Source organism: Muntiacus reevesi, chromosome 5 (assembly GCF_963930625.1).
Source record: "Muntiacus reevesi chromosome 5, mMunRee1.1, whole genome shotgun sequence".
Classification (NCBI taxonomy): domain Eukaryota; kingdom Metazoa; phylum Chordata; class Mammalia; order Artiodactyla; family Cervidae; genus Muntiacus; species Muntiacus reevesi.
Genome location: NC_089253.1, coordinates 112,155,835 through 112,176,993, shown reverse-complemented (window position 1 = coordinate 112,176,993; position 21,159 = coordinate 112,155,835). Strand labels below are relative to the sequence as shown.

General features: G+C 36.0%; 1 protein-coding gene across 6 annotated transcripts in view; it reads right to left on the bottom strand.

The window, feature by feature from the left end:
- Positions 1 to 21,159, bottom strand: part of HMCN1 (hemicentin 1) — a 517,313-nt gene that overhangs the window by 208,939 nt on the left and 287,215 nt on the right. For 5 of the 6 annotated variants that reach the window (XR_010663324.1, XR_010663323.1, XM_065936211.1 and 2 more), the window contains exons 24-30: positions 20,541 to 20,813; positions 19,463 to 19,558; positions 16,408 to 16,602; positions 15,246 to 15,376; positions 14,933 to 15,080; positions 12,469 to 12,595; positions 9,725 to 9,879 (exon numbers count right to left, since the gene is read on the bottom strand). Coding sequence is in view for 4 of the 6 variants with exons in the window: in XM_065936211.1 (XP_065792283.1) it covers positions 9,725 to 9,879; positions 12,469 to 12,595; positions 14,933 to 15,080; positions 15,246 to 15,376; positions 16,408 to 16,602; positions 19,463 to 19,558; positions 20,541 to 20,813 (1,125 nt within the window). In the remaining 2 variants the exon portion in view is untranslated. The remainder of the gene's footprint in view (positions 1 to 9,724; positions 9,880 to 12,468; positions 12,596 to 14,932; positions 15,081 to 15,245; positions 15,377 to 16,407; positions 16,603 to 19,462; positions 19,559 to 20,540; positions 20,814 to 21,159) is intronic. The other variant, XM_065936209.1, reaches the window with a different exon arrangement.

Below are 21,159 nucleotides of genomic sequence, written 5' to 3'. Positions count from 1 at the left end.
TTCCCTGCCCCAGTCCTGCCCCAGAAATAGAAGTAACTATTTCTCCTAGAAGCTCTGGTTCTTTTTAGTGGAAAAGAACATTAGAAAATAATATCTGAATCTCAGCGAAATTCCTTAATGTTTTCTGATAATTGTTCTTAGAACCAGTTCATAGTGACAAACATTCATATACACATTTTTTTCTCACACATAAATGAAGGCAAGGTCTACTATACAGGCACACCTCGTTTTATTGCATTTTGACTTACTGTGATTTGCAGACATTGTATTTTTCACAAACTGAAGGTCTGTGGCAACCTGCATTGAGTAAGTGTATTGGCACTATTTTTTCAAAAGCATCTGCTTACTTGCCATCTCCATCACATTTTGGTGGTTCTATCAATGTTTCAAGCCTTTTCATTATTATTATATTTGTTGTGGAGAGCTTTGATCAGTGATTTTAATGTTACTACTATGACTTGCTAAAGACTCAGAGGACAGTATTTTTTAGCAATAAAGTATTTTTTAAAATTAAATTTTAAGACATAATACTTTTGTACATCTAATAGGGAAACCAGAAAAAAAAATGTCTGACTCAGTTTATTGCAATATTTATTGTGGTGGTCTGGAACTAAACCTGCAATATCTCAGATGTATACCTACATTGTGAGGTGAATTTGATGGTTGAATAATTTTTCTATAAGGTAATTTACTCTATAGATCAGGGCAGCAACTCACAGGCTAAGCATGGAGATGCTGAATCAAGTGTAGTTTTTACATTTTTGAACAATTGGAAAGAAAAGCAAAATAATAATATTTTGTGACATGTAAAAATTATATGAAATTCCAACTTCAACACTCATTAAGTTTTACTGGAATACAATCATGTTCATCTGTTTGGGTACTGTCCATGCCTACTTTCACTTCTACAACGACCAAGTTAAATTGTTGCAATAAATACCAAATTTGGTGTTCTCATTGCTTCTCACTGTTGTTCAGCTCACCATAAATTTCAGTGACACAGTTATAACCAAATAGCATTTGAAGTGCCATAAATATCACCATACCATGATATTTTATTTTACTTTTATTACTAGTGCATACTCCTCACATCAAAACATTGAAAATAAGAGAAAGAAAAATGGGCTTTAAAATGTAACATTTTTAAAGCACAGCACATTGTGGATTATTCTGCTATTAAGTTCAATAGCAAAGCACTCAGTTTATTTTTTAATAACAGTATAGCTGTTTTAAAAAAATATAGTGCTATTAAAATCAGTGTATACTAACTTTAGGAGACTAAGCACTCATCACAATATTTCCCACTCAAAGAAAGACAACAGATAAATGAATAAAAAATGGAATGTTTCCTTAAGCAGAATTTCTTCACAATGATAAAAAGTCAAAATAAGCCTACAAATTAAGTTTCTTAGTGGCTCATTTGTTAGCCAAGGAAGGAAAGCCTTTAATTTAAGAGTGATTTAAGTATAATAAGCCAAGAATGATTGCATTAGCAAAGAACTGTGTCTGATCAGTTTGTTTAAGACTGTTAGCTTTTCCATAAGAATAACTGCTTGAAGAGTTGAAAACATTGACAACATTAATAATTTTATTTAAAAGGACTTTTCTGAACAATATTCTTGGCTCTTAACACATTGACAGATGTTGCTGACACTACTTAGTTGTTTTTTATTTGATAAGTCAATGCCATGTTTGAATATACTGAAGAACTGGCCACTAAGAATAGCCTGCATGGAACAATTGCAACTTCAACAAAGTTGAAAAAACACTAATTGATTACAATCTGAAGTGGAATCTGTTAAAATGTGCTATAACTGATGGTGATAAAAAATACCATTGGTTTAGAGAAATTTACTAAGGTTATTAGAGAAATTTACAAGGCTTATAAAAATGTACAGTTTTAAAAGTATCTTTATTCTTTGTAGTATTAATCAGCAAGCACTTGTGTAAAATATTCATGAGTTATTAAGCCAGTACTGCCCATGGCGTATCTTACTTGCTCTTATGGACTTAAATACCATCAGTTCCATGAATTTTTGTCAGAATTAAAAGGTGAATATAATGAATTATCCTAACTTATAGCCATTTAATGTCTTAATGATGGAAAAATTACATTGTGCTTGATACTAAGACTGAATTTTCTTTGAATGAGAATTGTTCTCAAACATCATTATTGCCTACTGAATGGCTGTGGAACTTAGTTTTACTACCAACTTGACAATGTTTCTTAATAAATTCAACTTAAAATTATCAGACAAAATCAGCTCTTAAATGCAAAATCTATATTGCTTAATGAGTCTTGCTAACGGTTTGTCAATTTTGTTTATTTTTTCAAAAAACCAGCTTTTAGCTTTGTTGCTTTTTGCTATTGAGAGGGTAACAGGCAGGAAGGCCAGGGGTCTCCAAATGGAGGAAAGAGGCTGTAAGTGCCAGACATTTTTCTCTCTCTTAACCGGCAGGAAAGAACAAACCAGCGATCTGGTTTTCCTTCTCTATACAAATTTAAAAGGAGGTTTCTCTTAACATTCTGTGTTGCCATGACACCTGGTCTCACCTAAAGCTAACAACTCTCAAACCTTGAGTTAACCAATACATTTCTTTTTCGTATGGAAATGTTGTCTTAAGCTATGTTAATGAACCCCAGACTCCATCTTCAAGTTGGTTCCGCCAAAGGGCCTAACTTACTTATTCAGGTATTGTTCCCCTAATCTATGTAAACGAAACTATTTGTTGGTACAAGATGCAAGTCAATAGTTTTATGGCCTGGGATGAATTATCTGGTGCCATTCTAGATTTTATGACATTCCTTTCTTTTCATTAACAGACTGTGACTATATAACATACAGCTAAAGACTAGGAGGGGGGTACTCTTTTGCCCCCTTCTGATGCCTATGTCAGAAGCTTTCTCTATCTCCTTTATACTTTAATAAAACTTTATTACACAAAAGCTCTGAGCGATCCAGCCTCGTCTCTGGCCCCGGATTGAATTCGTCTCCTCCGGAGGCCAAGAATCCCGCGTCTTATCGTTCAGCAACAACCTTTCACTATTGTCTCTTTAGTTTCTTTTGCATTTATTTCTGTCCTAATTTTTAAGATTTCTTTCCTTCTACTAACCCTGGGGTTCTTCATTTCTTCCTTCTCTAGTTGCTTTAGATATAGAGTTAGGTTATTTATTTGACTTTTTTTCTTGTTTCTTGAGGTAAGCCTGTAATGCTATGAACCTTCCCCTTAGCACTGCTTTTACAGTGTCCCATAGGTTTTGGGTTGTTGTGTTTTCATTTTCATTCGTTTCTATGCATATTTTGACTTCTTTTTTTATTTCTTCTGTGATTTGTTGGTTACTCAATGTTTATCGCAGCACTATTTATAATAGCCAGGACATGGAAGCAACCTAGATGCCCATCAGCAGACGAATGGATAAGGAAGCTGTGGTACATATACACAGTGGAATATTACTCAGTTGTTAAAAAGAATTCATTTGAATCAATTCTAATGAGATGGATGAAACTGGAGCCCATTATACAGAGTGAAGTAAGCCAGAAAGATAAAGACCAATACAGTATACTAACACATATATATGGAATTTAGAAAGATGGTAATGATAACCCTATATGCAAAACAGAAAAAGAGACACAGATATACAGAACAGACTTTTGGACTCTGTGGGAGAAGGCGAGGGTGGAATGTTTCAAGAGAACAGCATCAAAACATGTATATTATCTAGGGTGAAACAGATCATCAGCCCAGGCTGGATGCATGAGACAAGTGCTCGGGCCTGGTGCACTGGGAAGACCCAGATGAATCGGATGGAGAGGGAGGTGGGAGGGGGATCGGAATGGGGAACACATGTAAATCCATGGCTGATTCATGTCAATGTATGACAAAAACCACTATAATACTGTAAAGTAATTAGCCTCCAACTAATAAAAATAAATGTAAAAAAAAATCTATATTGCTGATAGTCATTCTGTTGTTTGTATCACAAGTAATCACAAGTTGCTCTATGCATTTTCCATTCTGTCAAACAAAACTTAGATCTTGATTTCCCTACAAATTTGCAAAGAATATACTTTCTGAACTCAACGTTCAGTTTCAATAACATTTGTCAGATTTTGATGCAAATGCAGAATAACCTTCCACATTTAAAGTCCATTTATCTCTGAAAATGAGGTCCTTCCATCTAACCCTCAATTGTAATTGATTAGCTGGTTAGTAGAACGGCAGGGTGAAAGTCAAATATTAAGAGAATATAATACTACAAATGCCTTTTAAGTAATGAATATAATCAATTAAAATCATGTTTGTGAAATGACATCAGTATTTGAATATCTATTTTCATGAAAAGACATTTTCAAAGACGAAATACATAAAATCTCATTACAGATCAGTATTAATAGATGAACACCTGAATTCAACTTTGGTGATAGTAATCATTAACTTTGAATGCTTAGCAAAATGTTACCCTTCCAAAGGAACTCCATTCTCTTTAGTAGACTTGTATTACAACATATTTTACAATTTTTATAATTGCCAGAAAGACAGAATATCAAACAATTAATTGGTAGAAATTTATTTCTATTTTTATGTAAATACCTACATAATGTCATTGATTTTCTCACAGTCTGAAAAACCTAAAATATTTTCCAACTTTGTTGTTGTTCAGTTGCTCAGTTGTGTCCGACTCTTTACAACCCCATGGACTGCAGCACGCCAGGCCTCCGTGTCCCTCACTATCTCCTGGAGTTTGCCCAAGTTCATGTCCATTGATTCACTGATGCTATCTAAAAATCTCATCTTCTGCTGCCCTCTTCTCCTTTTGCCTTCTATCTTTCCCAGCATCAGGGTCTTTTCCAATGAGTCAGCTGTTCATATCAGGAGGCCAAAGTATTGGAGCTCAGTCTTCCCAATGAGTGTCCAGAATTGATCGATTTCCTTTAGGATTGATTGGTTGAAACTCTCTGCAGTCCAAGGAACTCTTAAGAGTCTTCTCTAGCACCTCAATTTGAAAGCATCAATTCTTCAGTGCTCAGCCTTCTTTATGGTCCAACTCTCACAATCATACATGACTACTGGAAAGACTATAGCTTTGACTATATGGACCATTGTTGGCAAAGTAATGTCTTTGCTTGTAACTCATTCGGCTTGGCATTTTGCAGTACTTTGCATGTAAGTTAAATAAACAGGGTGACAATTTACAGCCTAGACATACTCCTTTCCCAATTTTGAACCAGTTAGTTGTTCCACATAGGTTTTAACTGTTGCTTCTTGACCTGCATATAGATTTTTCATGAGGTAGGTAAGGTGGTCTGGTATTCCCATCTCTAAGAAATTTCCACAGTTTGCTGTGATCCATACAGTCAAAGGCTTTGGCGTCGTTGATGAAGCAGATGTAGATATTTCTCTGGAATTCCCTTGCTTTCTCTATGATCCAACGAATGCTGGCAATTTGATCTCAAGTTTCTCTGCCTTTTCTAAACCCAGCTTGTACATCTGGACATTCTCAATTCAAGTAATGCTTAGGCCCAGCTTGAAGGATTTTGAGCATAATCCTACTAGCATGGAAAATGAATGCAATTGTATGGTAGTATGAACATTCTTTAGCACGGCTCTTCTTTGCTATTGGGATGAAACCTGACCTTTTCCAGTCCTGTGGCCATTGCTGAGTTTTCCAAATTTGCTGACATATGGAATGCAGAAGTTTAACAACATCTTATTTTAGGATTTGAAACAGCTCAGCTGGAATTCCATCACCCCCACTAGCTTTGTTCATAGTGATGTTTCCTAAGGCCCACTTGACTTCACACTCCAGGATGTCTGGCTCTAGGTGAGTGACCATAGCATCATGGTTATCCCAGTCATTAAGACCTTTTTTTGTATAGTTCTTCTGTGCCTTCTTGCCAGCTCTTCTTAATCTCTTCTGCCTCTGTTAGGTCCCTACTGTTTCTATCATTTACTGTGCACATTCTTACATGAAATCTTCTTGAAGAGATCTCTAGTCTCTGCCATTCTGTTGTTTTCCTCTATTCCTTTGCACTGTTTATTGAAGAAGGCCTTTTTATCTTTCCTTGACATTCTTTGGAAATCTGCATTCATTGAGTTGCATATATCTTTTCCTTTCTCCCTTGCTTTTTAGCTTCTCTTATTTCCTCAGCTATTTGTAAAGCCTCCTTAGACAACTACTTTGCCTTCTTACATTTCTTTTTCTTTGGGATGGCTTTGGTCACTGCCTCTTGTACAGTGTTATGAAACTCTGTCCATAGTCCTTCAGGCATTCTATCAGATTTAATTCTTTGAATCTTATCAATGAGTAAATGAGTAAATGAGTAAATGAGTAAATCTACGTATTTACCATCTTTCCCCTTATAAAAAAGGTTTGTCTAGTTCAGCTATAAATAGTTAATATAAATTCAAGCCACCATTTTTAAAACTTAAGAAAGAACATTTACTCAGACTTAAATTTTAATTTTGATATCAGCCTATTGACATTAATCTGGAAATGTATATCAACTCTATGGTTCAAATTGTCTAAATAAACTGGCTAGCCTAATTAGTTGGATGCTAAATTAATGAAGTCAAGAACATAGGTTCAAACAACCCCTTACCCTCCATGAATGTTTTACAAAGGAATATCACTTGTACTGAAAAGGGTTTGTTTAAAAAGTTTGTATTTATGAATTGAGAAAAATTACTCAAAAAACATTTCTAGCGGACAGCAGAATATACCATCTACTGTTTAAATTTCCCAGATAAATATTTCTTCCTGCTTCAATTTATTTCACATATACTTTTCTGAGTCCTATACTTCTGTTTGAGGAAAGGTGTTACAGGTAAATGCTATGAATCCACTGTACATTAAAATGTACCATGTATATATACTCAAAAACTTTTATAGCATTTGTGGAAATTTTCAGATCTGAAACTTATCCATGATTAAGTTAAAAATCTTTACCTCAAAATACTAACTATGAATTTGGACAATCTCCCCACAGGTTATTAAATGCTCATTTATTTCCTTTTCACATTCATTTCCCCTCATTTTCCCTCCATATCTTTTATTTTTCACTCATATTTTCTCTCCATTTCTTTCCTTATTCAGGCAAAATGTGCATTTCTGCCTTTCAGGTGCATCAGATCTAGCTTCTTTATCCTCACATAAATAAAGAAGATGAATCAATCAGCTGCAGCGAAAAACACATTCTCAACCTGAGACCTATGTTAGTATTCCTCACAGTTCATCCAAGTATGGTCTATGTTTCATTTATTCTTATAAATAAAAGCATTTTCACAAGTGAAATAAAATAAGCTTAAGATTACACATTCAGAGGTGTAGACGAGCTTGCCAGAGAAGAAATGGTATTATTTCCTAAAATTAATGCTTAAAATTTCAGTGCTAGAACACCTTTCATCTCTGACAATCTTAGGTTTAATCATTCATTAGAGGCCTCTCTCCAGTGTGCCTGAGGGCATGATACTGAATGAACAAGAGGATCTGAAATGAAAGAAGCCAAGTCCTATGGAAGTAGGAGGCTCATTGAATCACCACAAGTATTCATCACAGACTTTGGCAACAACACAACAATGCAGAGAAGACTACTCAACAGCTTAAGGCAAATACTGCACCTATTGTTTAAAAGCCTGATTCTGGTCGGAGGCCAATGGTAGCAAATGGTACTTTCGTTTAACTTGGATGCCTGTACAGCTAATCTTTCAGTAACATTACTGTGTTTTGGAGGACAGGTCTATTCAAGACTAATTTCTTCCACACGCTTCTATTTATAGACAGAAATGATTTAAAAGCCTGTATTAAGTAAAATTTCTTTGATTCAAGAAAGCTATTCAAACATTATATAAAGACAACTAACATTTTAAAAAGAGGAAGACCTGCAATTCAGTGAAGATATACAGAAACCAAGCTATATTCTATATATAAACTTCAAGCAGCAAGACAATAGAATAGTAAGTAGATAATAATAAAAGTCAGACACAACTTATCAACGAAACAACCACCATAAATATTTATTGAAGTTTCACTGTAAGCCAGGCAATACATGTAAAGTATCCAGCAACTGATCCTTACAATTTCATTATTAAGTAGGTGCTATTATTATCCCCATTTTAGAGATGAGGAACTGAAGCTCAGAGGGGTTAGGCAATTTGTTCAAAGTTGCAAAGCTAGTAAGTGGCATAAGTTGGATCTGAACGCAAGCTGGCTTACCTCAGAAGCCCAAGTTCTTATTGACAACCAAAGAATCACTGTCCAACAGAAATATAATGACCATATGTATAATTTAAAATTTTCCAATAGTCACATTGAAAACTATGAAAATAAATCATTTTACTTAGTTCAATATATCTAAAATATCATCATTTCAGATGTAATCGAGGTAAAATTATTACTTAAGCATCTTCCATTATATTTTCATATTAAGTTTGTCTTTGAGATCTTTCCTGGTAATTTAGTAGTAAAGAATCTGCCTGAAAAGAAGGAGATGTGGGTTTGATTTCTGTGTCAGGAAGATCCTCTGGAGAAAAGAATGGCAACCCAGTCCAGTATTCCTGCCTGGGAAGTCCCGTGGGCAGAGGAGCCTGGCGGGCTATAGTCCATGGGGTCGCAAAAGAGTCAAACACAACTTTGCGACTCCACAACAACATTTTACACTTACAGCTTGTCTCAGTTTGAACTAGCCACATTTCCAGTGCTCAGCAGTCAACTATAGCTGATGGTTATCATACTGAAAAGTTTGTCACTAGACAATTAATTCACTGAGCAAATATTTCTTGAGAGCTACTGTATGCCTGTGTGCATGCTATCAGACATGCAAAGCGAGGTCCTCCTCTAATGAAGTTTACTTTCCTTGGAAAGAAACAGCAAAGAAGTAAATATACCCATAATTAAGCAATTAAAACTATCAGACAGTGATCCATGCTATAAGGAAAACTAGGACAATGTAATGGAGAATCATTAGGCGACTCCTCTGCATTGGGAAGATCCTGTAGGAGTGACGTTCCTGAGGTATCTGAACTTATTCTGAGCATCATATGCTACAGAAAAAAAGAGAGTGCAGGACGCAGACCCACAATAAGCATGACTGACCTAATGAGTTCTACTCCTTTCTGTGGTGTAATTCTTTGTGCCTGCAACAGCATATTCAAATACCTTCCACGACTCCTGGCATAAAAATGACATGACTTTAGTGGTCATCTTCCTCAGAGGATATTGAAAGTTTTAGTGAAATAAGGGCTACATACCTCTGATGGGGACTTAACTGAAAGAAAATAACAGCACTGCTTAAAATATTTAAGTTATTATCATGTGGTCTGAAGAAAGGCCAAGATGGAATGAAAATAGAATAACTGACTTGCATACTATTAACTTCATTTTATTTCATGCATCTCTACTCTTTTTAGAGCTCTTTAAAAACCCCTCTAGGCATACAGACATTTAATTTATGTTACACTAACAAATAAGGGAATACCTGACTTCTTAAGTGAGATCATATGAAAATCACTAGACCCTGGAGAAATACATACTTAATGATAAAATGCATTAAAATCGGATGCAGTGTTCTAGCTTAAAACAGAAGAAGATAGGCTTTTTCCCTTAAAGTACCATTTAAAATTATTTTGTGTTGCGTAAAAGAGCAGTTAACAGAGTCAACTTTGATTTTCAGTGTATGATGAGAATTGATAATAATAGTAAAAAGCATAAGAAAGTCACACTTACTATAGATTGTCAGTTTTATATCCTTGGATTGTTTGCCAGCTGCATTAGACACAGTACACTGGTAGCGCCCCTTGTCACTTCTTCGTGCATTCTTTAAATGTAAAACTTGTCCTCTCTCTAGAATTTCAATATTAGAGTCTCCCAAAAATAAAGGCCTAGAAAAAATACAAATTTATTCTATGGATCCATTTTCATCTTCCTAAACATTTTCTGTTTTATTAATCACAACAGAAATCATTAAGTTGTATTTTTTAGTAGGAATCTAAAAAATGCAATGATATGATTAAGTAGTCCTGTTCAGAAGAATGGAATTATTAAATTACTTTATTAATGAAAACATTTTATTTCATTCATTCACCGCCCCCCTTTTTTAAAATTTATATAGATAAATTTTCTACCATCATTCAGAAAAGAAAAACTAAGTGTATAGGAGCTTTAAGTCAAGCAATATTATTTGTAAACTAATACTATAATACCTGGAAATATATTCACAATATATAGTTATTACTAACTAAAGACAATGATGTCAACTTTCCTAATAAGTAGGTATTATAATAAATATGAATGTTTTCATAATCATTAATACTGGAAGATATTTACCCCAAAGGTAGTTCATATATATTTGTCAAGGAGTCTTTTTCTACTGTTCAGTCATTTACCAACTACTATTATGTGACTGCTTTACTTTTGGTAGCAGCTTTATTTAATACTTAAAACATGGCTATTAAAGCCTATGATATCTTAAGAGTCATACTTTTAAAATCCCATTGATATTCTTTCAGGAAGACCTATATCTTGTTTTTAAAAACCTGCATGGAATTTGCCACATGATAAATGAATGCAGTGCTGTATTAAAAGTCACTACTAAGACTAGAAGATTAAAGAAAACACATTTAATTTTCTGCGGGAGCACCCCTTACTATTCCTTGGTATAACACTTTGCTTGAAGTTTCCCTAAAACTGACAGAATAAAGTACCTTACTTTAATGTATTCTGTTTAAAGAAGTGGGAATACTTGATAATGCTACTCAAATTTAAGCAACTTTAAAACTTTCACTGATTGCTCACTATGCATGTAACATAAAAATTGAAACAAAAAAAAGGCATTATAATGAGAAAAGGTCTTCTTGGTTTATTGCCACAACATGAGTCTTTCCTGTTACTATTGTCAGTTTGTGTTCTTTCACACATTTTTTCTAAACGTTTTCACTCATAAGCGTATTGCCAGAGGAATCTCAAGTTGTTATACATAAATGGCATTGTATTATTGTTCTATTTTTCTTTTAACTTTACAATAGCTATGGAGATAATTTTGGGACCTATAGCTTGATTTTCTTTTTAACTGCTGTTCAGTGCTTCACAATATGACAACACTGTATGTCACCTATCCATTCTCCCAAGGGCAAGCTTTAAGCAGTTTTCACTTTTCTGCCATCACTCTTTCAGAGAGAATTAACATACAAGCCTTCCTATGGAACAGACAATTGACTTCCCTCCCTAGACAGGATAGACTTCCCTCCCTAGACAGTATAGACTTCCCTCCCTAGACAGCATAGACTTCCCTCCCTAGACAGTATAGACTTCCGTTCCTAGACAGTATAGACTTTCGTTTCCTAGAAGCATAATTGCTGTATTAGAGCATATGAGCATTTAAAATTTAATATATATCAACAAATTGGCTTTCAGAGTACTAATTTATTGATACCTTGTTCCATCAGAGTATTATATCCTAATCTACTGCACTTTAAGACAACAACTGTTATTTTTCAAACTTCTACTATTTTTTTTTGCCAAACTGATCTATGAAAAATAGTCATGTTATCTTTGCTCACTTTCTACAAATTATTGAAGGTGAGCATCTTTTAAAACATTTATTTCTTAACTATATAACCTTCTAGTTGCCTGTTTATACCCTCCATACATTTTCCTATGTTGTCTTTCTTGACATATAAAAACTTTTTATACAATCCTTTGGTTCATACATTGTAAACCTTTACTTTTTGATACTTGAGTCTTAGGTACCTAGTTTAGAAATTATAAAAATACACAAACTGTAATAAATAAGCTCTCATGAGCAATACAAATCATTGCACCTATTATCAATGTGGGCAAATCTCAGCAGCCCTTGAAGTCTGGGAAACATTTAATTGCTCTTTAGGGGGCGTTCTTTTTGCCCATATGTTAAACTATCTTAAGTATTTATCTTGATGTCACAAGCAAATTTCATTTTTTAATAATTCACAAAATTCCATGTAAACACAAAATTAGTTCTTTATTTGGATCTTGCATTTCTTTATTTGTTGCTCTTCACGTATATTTGTGCTTAGTCACTTCAGTCGTGTTCAACTCTTTGTGACCCTACGGACTGTAGCCTGCCAGGCTCCTCTGTCCATTGGGATTCTCCAGGCAAGAATATTGGAGTGGGTTACCATGCCGTCCTCCAGGGGATCTTCCTGACCCAGGAATCGAACCTGCATTGCAGGCGGATTCTTTACCAGGAAAGCTACCAGGAAAACCCGTGCATATACTCAGTGTATAACAAATTGAATTTCTCCATGTCTCTAAAATAAATTCCTGCATGTTTAAAGCATCTTATAATTCATAAACTTGAGACCATTTGTGAATATTGCTTTTCCTTCATGTTCACTTAATAGCACTCTAGATGGTAAGATAATTAAGAGGGAGAAAATCCACATCTATTTACAAACAGCTTGACTTGCAACAAATACAGAAAAAGTACTCACTTGCCATCTTTGAACCAGTGAATAACGGGAAAGGGGGTGCCTTTCACCTGGCATTCAAGGGTGGTATCCTGGTTCAGGACGACTGAAACTTCACCAGGGGAGCCAGCACCTACTATGGTGGGTGGGACTTAAACAAAGATATTCTATCATGAAAATCTATGACTTAGCAAGGAGAGTAGAGGAGGGAGAGAAGATAATGATTTCTATAATATTTCAACAAGTTCTTAATGTCAAAAATAAAATATCATGCAATAATCCCTTTTCATATCACATCTGTAGACTCAAATATCAAACTTAAATATAGGAACACATTCATGAAAGATCTGACAGCAGAACAATTACTTAGAAGAATGGTGGTAATAAAGAATTCATTTCGAGCAACATTAAATCAATGCACAAAAGGAGTTTAGAATATAAATGAGCAGTGAAGCTCATATAATGAAATTTGCTATGGCTACACATTTTAAATAATGAATGACATAGTCAACAACAATCTGATAATGTTCAAATTCTACATATTATACCATAGTGCTGTTTGAAATATACCACCCTTGTCTCTTTTAAAGGCCTTCTATGCTAAAATTGCATGTCAGATAAAATGTGAAAAGATTCACATTATATCTCATGTGAAAAGGTGCTGGTTTTTATTCTTAGAATTACCAAGCATATTAAAGAGCTCCCATAAACTTCCCTGATCTTCAAATCCTCTCCCTTCACATCATGTTATGGTGATTAACCTGCATCTTCAGAGCCAAATGTTGTGCTGTGCTTAGCCACTCAGTCATGTCCAATTCTTTGGGACCCGAGGAACTGTAGCTCCCCAGGCTCCTCTGTCCATGGGGATTCTCCAGGCATACTGGAGTAAGTATACTGGAGAACTCCTCCAGGGGTTCTCCCCAACCCAAGGATTAAACCCAGGTCTCCCACACTGCAGGAGGATTGTTTTACCATCTGAGGCACCAGGGAATGATCAGCCACTAAAAAGTATCAAATGCCAGAAGGGGTGGGTGGTGATCAAATTTGTTTTAAGACCACGCTGGCTTCCAAATGAAGATCAGATTCCAGTAGCAAAGAGTGGATGAAGTGGACTTATTAGGAGACTATTACGTTAATTCAGTTTATAATTAACATGGGATTAAGAAGCAGATTTAACAGGATGTAGACAAATTCACAGAGTTGGGAAGAGGGAGTTAGGAAGAATCAGTGCCAGAATCACTGCAGCAGAAGCAAGTGGTAGTATGGAGGTGATGGTCACTACGATGTGGGTCACTGAAGGTGACCAGAACAGACATTTACTGAGACCTTTCTGTTCTCTATGTAGCTAAGATATTGAGCTAAAAAAACCAAGATACTGGGGAGGAGATTAGACATACAGCCTGAGAGCTCAGAGAAGAAGTCTGAGTTGGAGATAAAAATGTGCAAGTCATCAGCACACAGACAGCAGTAAAAGTCATGAGAGTAATGAGTACCAAGAGAAATAATGCCAATGAGACTGATGACAGAAAGATTACTTTGTTTTTATAGCCGATACTTATAGATAATAATGGTAATTTTGGTAGAGGATGCAAAGTACTTCAGGCTTTGACAACACTTATGAGACAGAATTTTTATGTTATAGCAGTTTATGAATGATCACTTTAACACAGGATCATTCCCAGATGTCATTTCCATTCCAGACTTACAAATCATATGTCCTTTGATGACCAAAATACTGAACAGGAAGGAAGTCAATTTATCACAAAGTGAACTTTAATCAGCAAAAATAATTTCACAAGCTAAACTTATGAAAATTCTAATTTATGATTAGGATTCAAACACTTTAAATATTTTAAACACCAATTTATTACAGTTTCAGCCTGTTCTCAGAATTCTCCCCACTTAATTAGAATTAGGGCTGAGGTAATTTAGTTACAGAAATTATTCAGAATGCAGAGGAGGGTGAATTTGTTACATTTATCAGTTCAAGTACAACCCAGGAGCTTCAGAAGAGGTCAGCAAATGACTGAATTTTACTCTGCATTGTGACTTCCCCGGTGGCTCAGACGGTAAAAGTGTCTGCCTACAATGCGGGAGACCTGGGTTCAACGCCTGGAGAAGGAAATGGCAACCTACTCCAGTACTCTTGTCTGACACGACTGAGCAACTTCACTTTCTTTCTTATCCTCCATAGTTATCTCCCAAAGAATTCCCTGACCACCTCAATAGAGAAAAGGACAAGAGCAGTAACTTAGTATTTTATGTATAAGTACCATGTACCCAAAGACGTCACTATATGATAAATAACAAATATCTACAAACTTTCTATATCATATAGTTCTGATTAACCAATATTAAAGACAAAACTAATAAGATTAAAATGAATGCTATTTCTATCAAATTTTCATCTCTTTAGCTCTTTATTGCAGTCAGTGCTATGCTATAAAATACACATCTGAATTGTAGTTTTTGAAAATATTTTCCTTACCTAGCACATCAATGTTAAAATGCTTTTGAGAAGTGCCTGCAACATTAATTGCTTTACAGGAATATCTTCCTGCATCCTCTGGAGAGGCTCTGAAGATCTTTAACATCTTCCCATTGTTTACAATCTGAATACTGCTGCTCTCAGTCACCTTTTAAGGCCAAAAAGGTCAATGTTATTTCCAATCCTAATAAAAATGTCTAATTAAAATTTGAAGCAAAATTTTTATATTGCTATTAATAAGACAGTCACATCTGAATGATTAATTTCAGAGGCAGAGGCAAAGATGTATGCATATTTGGATGTCTCCATTTACCTGAACATCATCTTTATACCACATAATGATGGGAGATGGAGTACCTTCAACTTCACAAAAGAGACTGGTTGGCTGGTTGACCAACACGGACACATTTGTTACTTGTTCTTTATCTTTAATTACTGGAGGAACTGCAAAAAGTGAGGAACTGTAGTTAGCTTAAAATAAATATTACATATAGTTTCTTTACAAAGGACTTTGGAAAGCAAATCTGAGGTATTTGGTAGCTAGAAAAGATTGGTCATACTTAAGCAAAGCTTTTATTATGAAATGAAGAGTCTTGACAATATATTTATAAGTAACTCACTAAAGTTTTACTTTAATTATTCAGCTATGAATTAAAACTAAAAATGTATTAAAAATGAAAAAATAATTCAGTTATGTATTAAGGATAAATTTAAGGGAGAAACTATTTTTCACATACCACTCAAAATGCAAACTGCTCGTCTCAAGTTATGTGGGACTACTTTGCTGATAAGAATGAATATTGCCCAGTATTTATGGAAGCCAATATCCATTAAATTTTTAAGTGCATATATTCTTTGACTCATGCAAAGTGCCACATGTACATGATTTTCACTGAAGCATTACTTAAAATAGCATACAACTGGTACCTCACTAAATGTTCATTATTAATATCACAGGAAGCTAAGTCATGGTACAGTGTGATCCTAGTTAGGCATAAATAAGAGTTAGGAATATTGAATAATTTCTAAAATAGAGTATTCAGTGATACATGCAAGGTATGGAGTAATGGATAAAATAGTCTACTATAAATTCTTTTTATATGTTAAAAAAAGGATGAAATATATATTCATATTTCTTCATTTTTGCATAAAACACCTCTGGGAAGATACACACACATACCCCCCTAACAACTTTCCTTGCCCATAGGGAGGATAAAGTAGATTGCTTAGCTCAGGGCCAAGAGACTTTTGACTTTGTATCTTTTTCTACCATTTGAATTTTCAATGATGCAAAATCACAATAAAAAATTATATGAAATTTTAAGTCAAATGAATAAATGAAGTTAGACTACTACTTTTAAAATTGATAACATGTCCTTTTATGTAAATATTAAATGATACTACACTGAAAGAAAAACATATAAAGGAAGTTGACCAGTTTACATATTCAGTTATATGATTTTATCTGTATTTACCATGGACCTTGAGGTTAAACCTTCTTTCTGTGGTTCCAGCCTCATTGACTGCCACACAAATATACTCCCCATTGTCATATGGTGTAACAGAAGCAATAACCAACAACGTGCCGTCTTCTAATATAGAAATACCAGGCTCTCGGCCTGTCAGCTCTCTACCATTCCGCAACCATTTGATGGTTGGTTTGGGGGTACCTGAGAAAGAAATTAAAGCTTTGTGATATTTTACAACAAAATTAGAAATCACTATTAAAATCAACTATCTTGAGGAGAAATAAGATATCTGACGATTATACTATGTACCCATATGTACTTTCAATATATGGAATTTTGAAGAGACTATGGTATGTGATTTCTCTATTCCTGATTGGCTTTAAAAGATCTAAGATCTCCAGTGTAAAATTTGATCAAAGTCGTTTTTATCAAGACATTCAGATGATAGTAAGCAAAACACTTTCTTGAGTGAAACCATGGTATTAATGAGGGAAAAAGCTATTTTAGTTAAATAGACTAGAAATAGGCAGAGCCTTGGGGTGATAATAAAGGAAGAGCAAAAATAAGATACTCTCAGAGGAACAGAATGTGAAGCTTATGCAAACACAAAGAGGAAGCGAATGATGTACAGAAATGACGCTTCATCATTCACATTTTAAACAGTCCTGATAGAGCAGAGATAAGGAACATCTTCTGAGGATCCCATTCTGTTCAGGAGAGGGCAAAGACTGATTCTTGAGTTTTTATACTGAAAATAAAGTTGAGAAAGCAGTGAGCAGAACGGCTTTCCTGGATTTTTTCATGGCAAACAGAGTGAATGGAAGTTATATGAATAAAAGTGATAAAAACCATCTTAACATGCATCATGGAGCCAAAAGGACACAGTGAAAATAGACGAACGCTAACTCTATAATGTGAATCTATTTATACAGCAAAGAAGGTGCCAGGCACTATTCTAAGTCCTTTCACCTTTTACTTAACTTATACAAGAAATAAAGCACATTAAGTAAAATCAATATATGGTATGAGACATGGCTAATAACCTTCAAGCACAATAAAAACGGAGAAGAACAGAGAATGGTCATATATCAAAGACAAGTACACAAATGGCAGGAATACAGAGGATGTATCATTAAGATTAAACTCAAATTGAGACACACTATTATAAAAATGACTGATTATTAATGACTGAATTATAAAAACAACTATATTTATGGGAAAAAAATAAAACAAAAATAGTGGCATATTTCACTGACCTCACTGTAAGATGCTGACTGATGAAGAAGAGAATATAAAACTGATGGACTACAACTGCACATGTCGCCAAGGATAAAAGGGGGTTATAATCATTTCCTTACATCCTACTTATTCCTTCATGGACTTCTCAAACTTCTCAACTAGTATTTGTTAAGGTAACAAATGAAAAACCAAATTAAGCAAGCATAAGAAACAACTTGTATTATCTTTACTTTCTCAATGATAGAACAACCATGGTTAAGATTAAATTCATGGCAAAGATGATGAAAAGGTGCTAAGCTAGAAGGGGATGACAAAGGATGAGATGGTTGGATGGCATCACCGACTCAATGGACACGAGTTTGAGCAAGCTCCAGGAAACGGTGAAGGACAGGGAAGCCTGGGCATGCTGCAGTCCATGGGGTCACAAAGAGTCAGACATGACTGAGCCACTGAACACAACAATTTTAAATTAACACAAGAATTCTACCACAGGTGAAATAGGAAACTAGGAAGAGGTAGTATATCAAAATGGAAAAGGGACATTCAAGTCAGCTTGTAAGTCAGGGATTCAGCAGAGAGTACTAAGCAGCAGTACCACTGGCAGGGCTCCCTTGGTAGTGAGCACCCACGGAACTTATTTGAACCTACCTTTCCCAAGGATTCTTCTCCAGGTCTTGCCTACCACCCCACTGACCCTAGGAATGGTGGTGGTGGTTTAGTTGCTAAGTCGTGTCCGACTCTTGAGACCCCATGGTCTACAATCTGGCAGGCTCTCTGTCCACGGGGATTCTCCAGGCAAGAATACTGGAGAGGATTGCCATTTCCTTCTCCAGGGGATCTTCCCAACCCAGGGATTGAACCCATGTCTCCTGCAGTGCAGGCAGATTCTTTACCCCGAGCCACCAGGGAAGCCATCATTGACCCTAGGAATAGTTACTGACAACTCTTTACATATCTGAAGAGCTTATTAGAGTTATCTTTTTTTGAATGCTGGTAGAAAATAATCACTGATGAGAGATCTTGTTAAGAGATGCAAAAACACGCTATAGAAACAGAGAGAGCTGTAAGGTCCTTCAACTTCCACTGTCTCCAGAACAACGACTAAGAGGCTCATGTGGGAGCATGGATTTCTCCAGGAGATGATGGAAAGGATACTGCTTGGTTTTTGCCAGAATTAGTACAGGCTCATTTGAGTCACTGAATACGAACATTATGTGAAAGAGAGAATATTTTGGGCCACCTATTGGGCATCCAGGGTAAGGCAATAGTGACCTTTTTTATAGGCTTTGGAGGAGAAAGAATAACCATCTCCTTCCAGGAACCATGATGGGATAGAAAGTCCAGAAATTCAGGGAAAGGAGGAGTTTGGACAAGCACCAGAGAGCCAAGTTACCACCTGGTTCCAGAATTACCAGTAGAGGATAAATCTAGAAAGGAGTTTTTAGAAAAAAAGAGTAACAATTCATACCCCTGACTGAGATAAATATGCAATATTTTGAATAGCCCTGTCACATTATAAACAGAAATCTTGTCAGAAATAAAATGAACTAAGTAACAGGAAGGAGCATGAACGAAAAGGAAAACATACCAGATTAGGCAACTCTGAAAGAACAGAAGGTATTTCCAGTGAAGGAAAGAAAACTCCTGGAGGGAAGAATACCTAATTTAAAGACTTTTTATTTGAAAGAAGTGTTAGTTTCCACTTTGCACAAATGTTATAACAAGGACTGACAAGTAGAATTTAATGATGCCTGGGGTTCAATACAGAATTCTAGAACAATACAATATTATGCCAATGCCCACGTGACCAAGCAGTACACACCTTTTGCAGGACAAGGAAACGCAATGCGTTGGTTGGCCACTCTTTCTTGGAATGGAGTGTTATATGGAGGCTCCAGGTCTTCCAGAATAGGTGGTTCTATTAGAAAAATAAATGCATTATCACAGGCTTTCCTTGGGCAATACTGAACTCTTCTGAGGCTACGTATGACACCTGCTTCTCTTTTCCTGCCTTTCCACTGGTAGTCTCCCTGATAGGAATGCCTTTCCTCCTGATTGGACATGCCCGACTGCTTCTTCAATAAGATTTCACTACACTTATCACCACCCCAGAGAAGTCCTCATGAAAATTCAATCTACGGTAGCCAACTGCTGGGAGCATCACCCTATTTTAAATTTCTACAAAGCACGTCTCACAATCTGTTATTTCTTATTTGCCTGCTTGCTTTCTGCCTACTTACAGTCATGAGAGCAGGTGTTTTTCCTCTGTCAGAATCTTCTCACTGCCCAGATCACAACAGTAACCTGGCAGGAACTTGATAAACACTTGCTGCTTAAAGGAATAAAGATTAATCAATCTGGTGGGGGAGGGGTGCACCGTGTGGCATGTGGGATCTTAGTTTCCCAACTAGGGAGCCAACTCATGCCCCTGCAGTGGAAATGTGGAGCCCAATCATTGGAGCAGTAGGGAATTCCCCAAAGATTCATCTTTAAACCCTCAATATAAGGCCATCATTAGAGGGAACAGTGGACCTCGACTTTCTAGGGATTAATCCTGAGTACACCTTACTACTATAAGCTAAATCCTACTCCAATCAACTGTGCCCACAATTTCTTCCAAACCGAAAACAGTGGGTGGGGTACTTATCTAGGATTGTTTCCACTATCTGCATCATCCACGGCAACTCCATTTTCAAAGGTAAACAATTTACTAACATATAGTTTCATTTCATTTCTGGAATCATTTTCCTTTCAAAGACAACTAGAAAGTCATAAAGCTATAAAGAAGTCTTCTGAAAGTGATCCAAGACTAAGCAAGACTGTATCTTCTGCGCAGACTCCAGGGTTTTTCCCCCACTCCCCACCCCACCATACATATATTTTCCTAGGACCCAAATCACCTTGAACATGTAGTGTTATCTCTGTCTCATCACTGCCTGCTATGTTAGTAGCGACACAGGTATATATGCCAGCATCTGAGAGCACCGCTTGTTTGATGCTTAATGCCCCATCTGGATGAGTAATATGCTGCAGGCCATCAACCAGCACAGCGCTTCCACCTTTAGCCCAGGTGATAACAGGAAGAGGTGTTCCTTGAGTGCTGCATGGAATGTCCACTCTTTGACCGACTTGGACTTTCATAACTTTAGGGCCACGCTGTATCTTTGGAGGCACTGGAAACAATGACTAAGTATTAATAATCCAATTTTTAAAAACTTCCTTCCTTTCTTCACTTTAAATGAGACCTCCTCACCAAGACACAGCATGGGAAAGTAGAATCATCTCAGGCTGGGGACCCAGGCTCTGGCCACTTACTAGCTGTGTAATCGAGGGCGATTCAGTATACTGTGTGAGGCCTGTTTCCTCGCTAATCCAGACAAAATAACCTCTTCAGTACCAATGCACTGCAAGGATTATGGGAAAGAATGAATTTAAACTTCTCATTCCAAACTCGAGGAATACTAAGCAATTAAGGATGCCAGATTTCTTACATAAATAACGTAAGACTTAAAGGCCTCT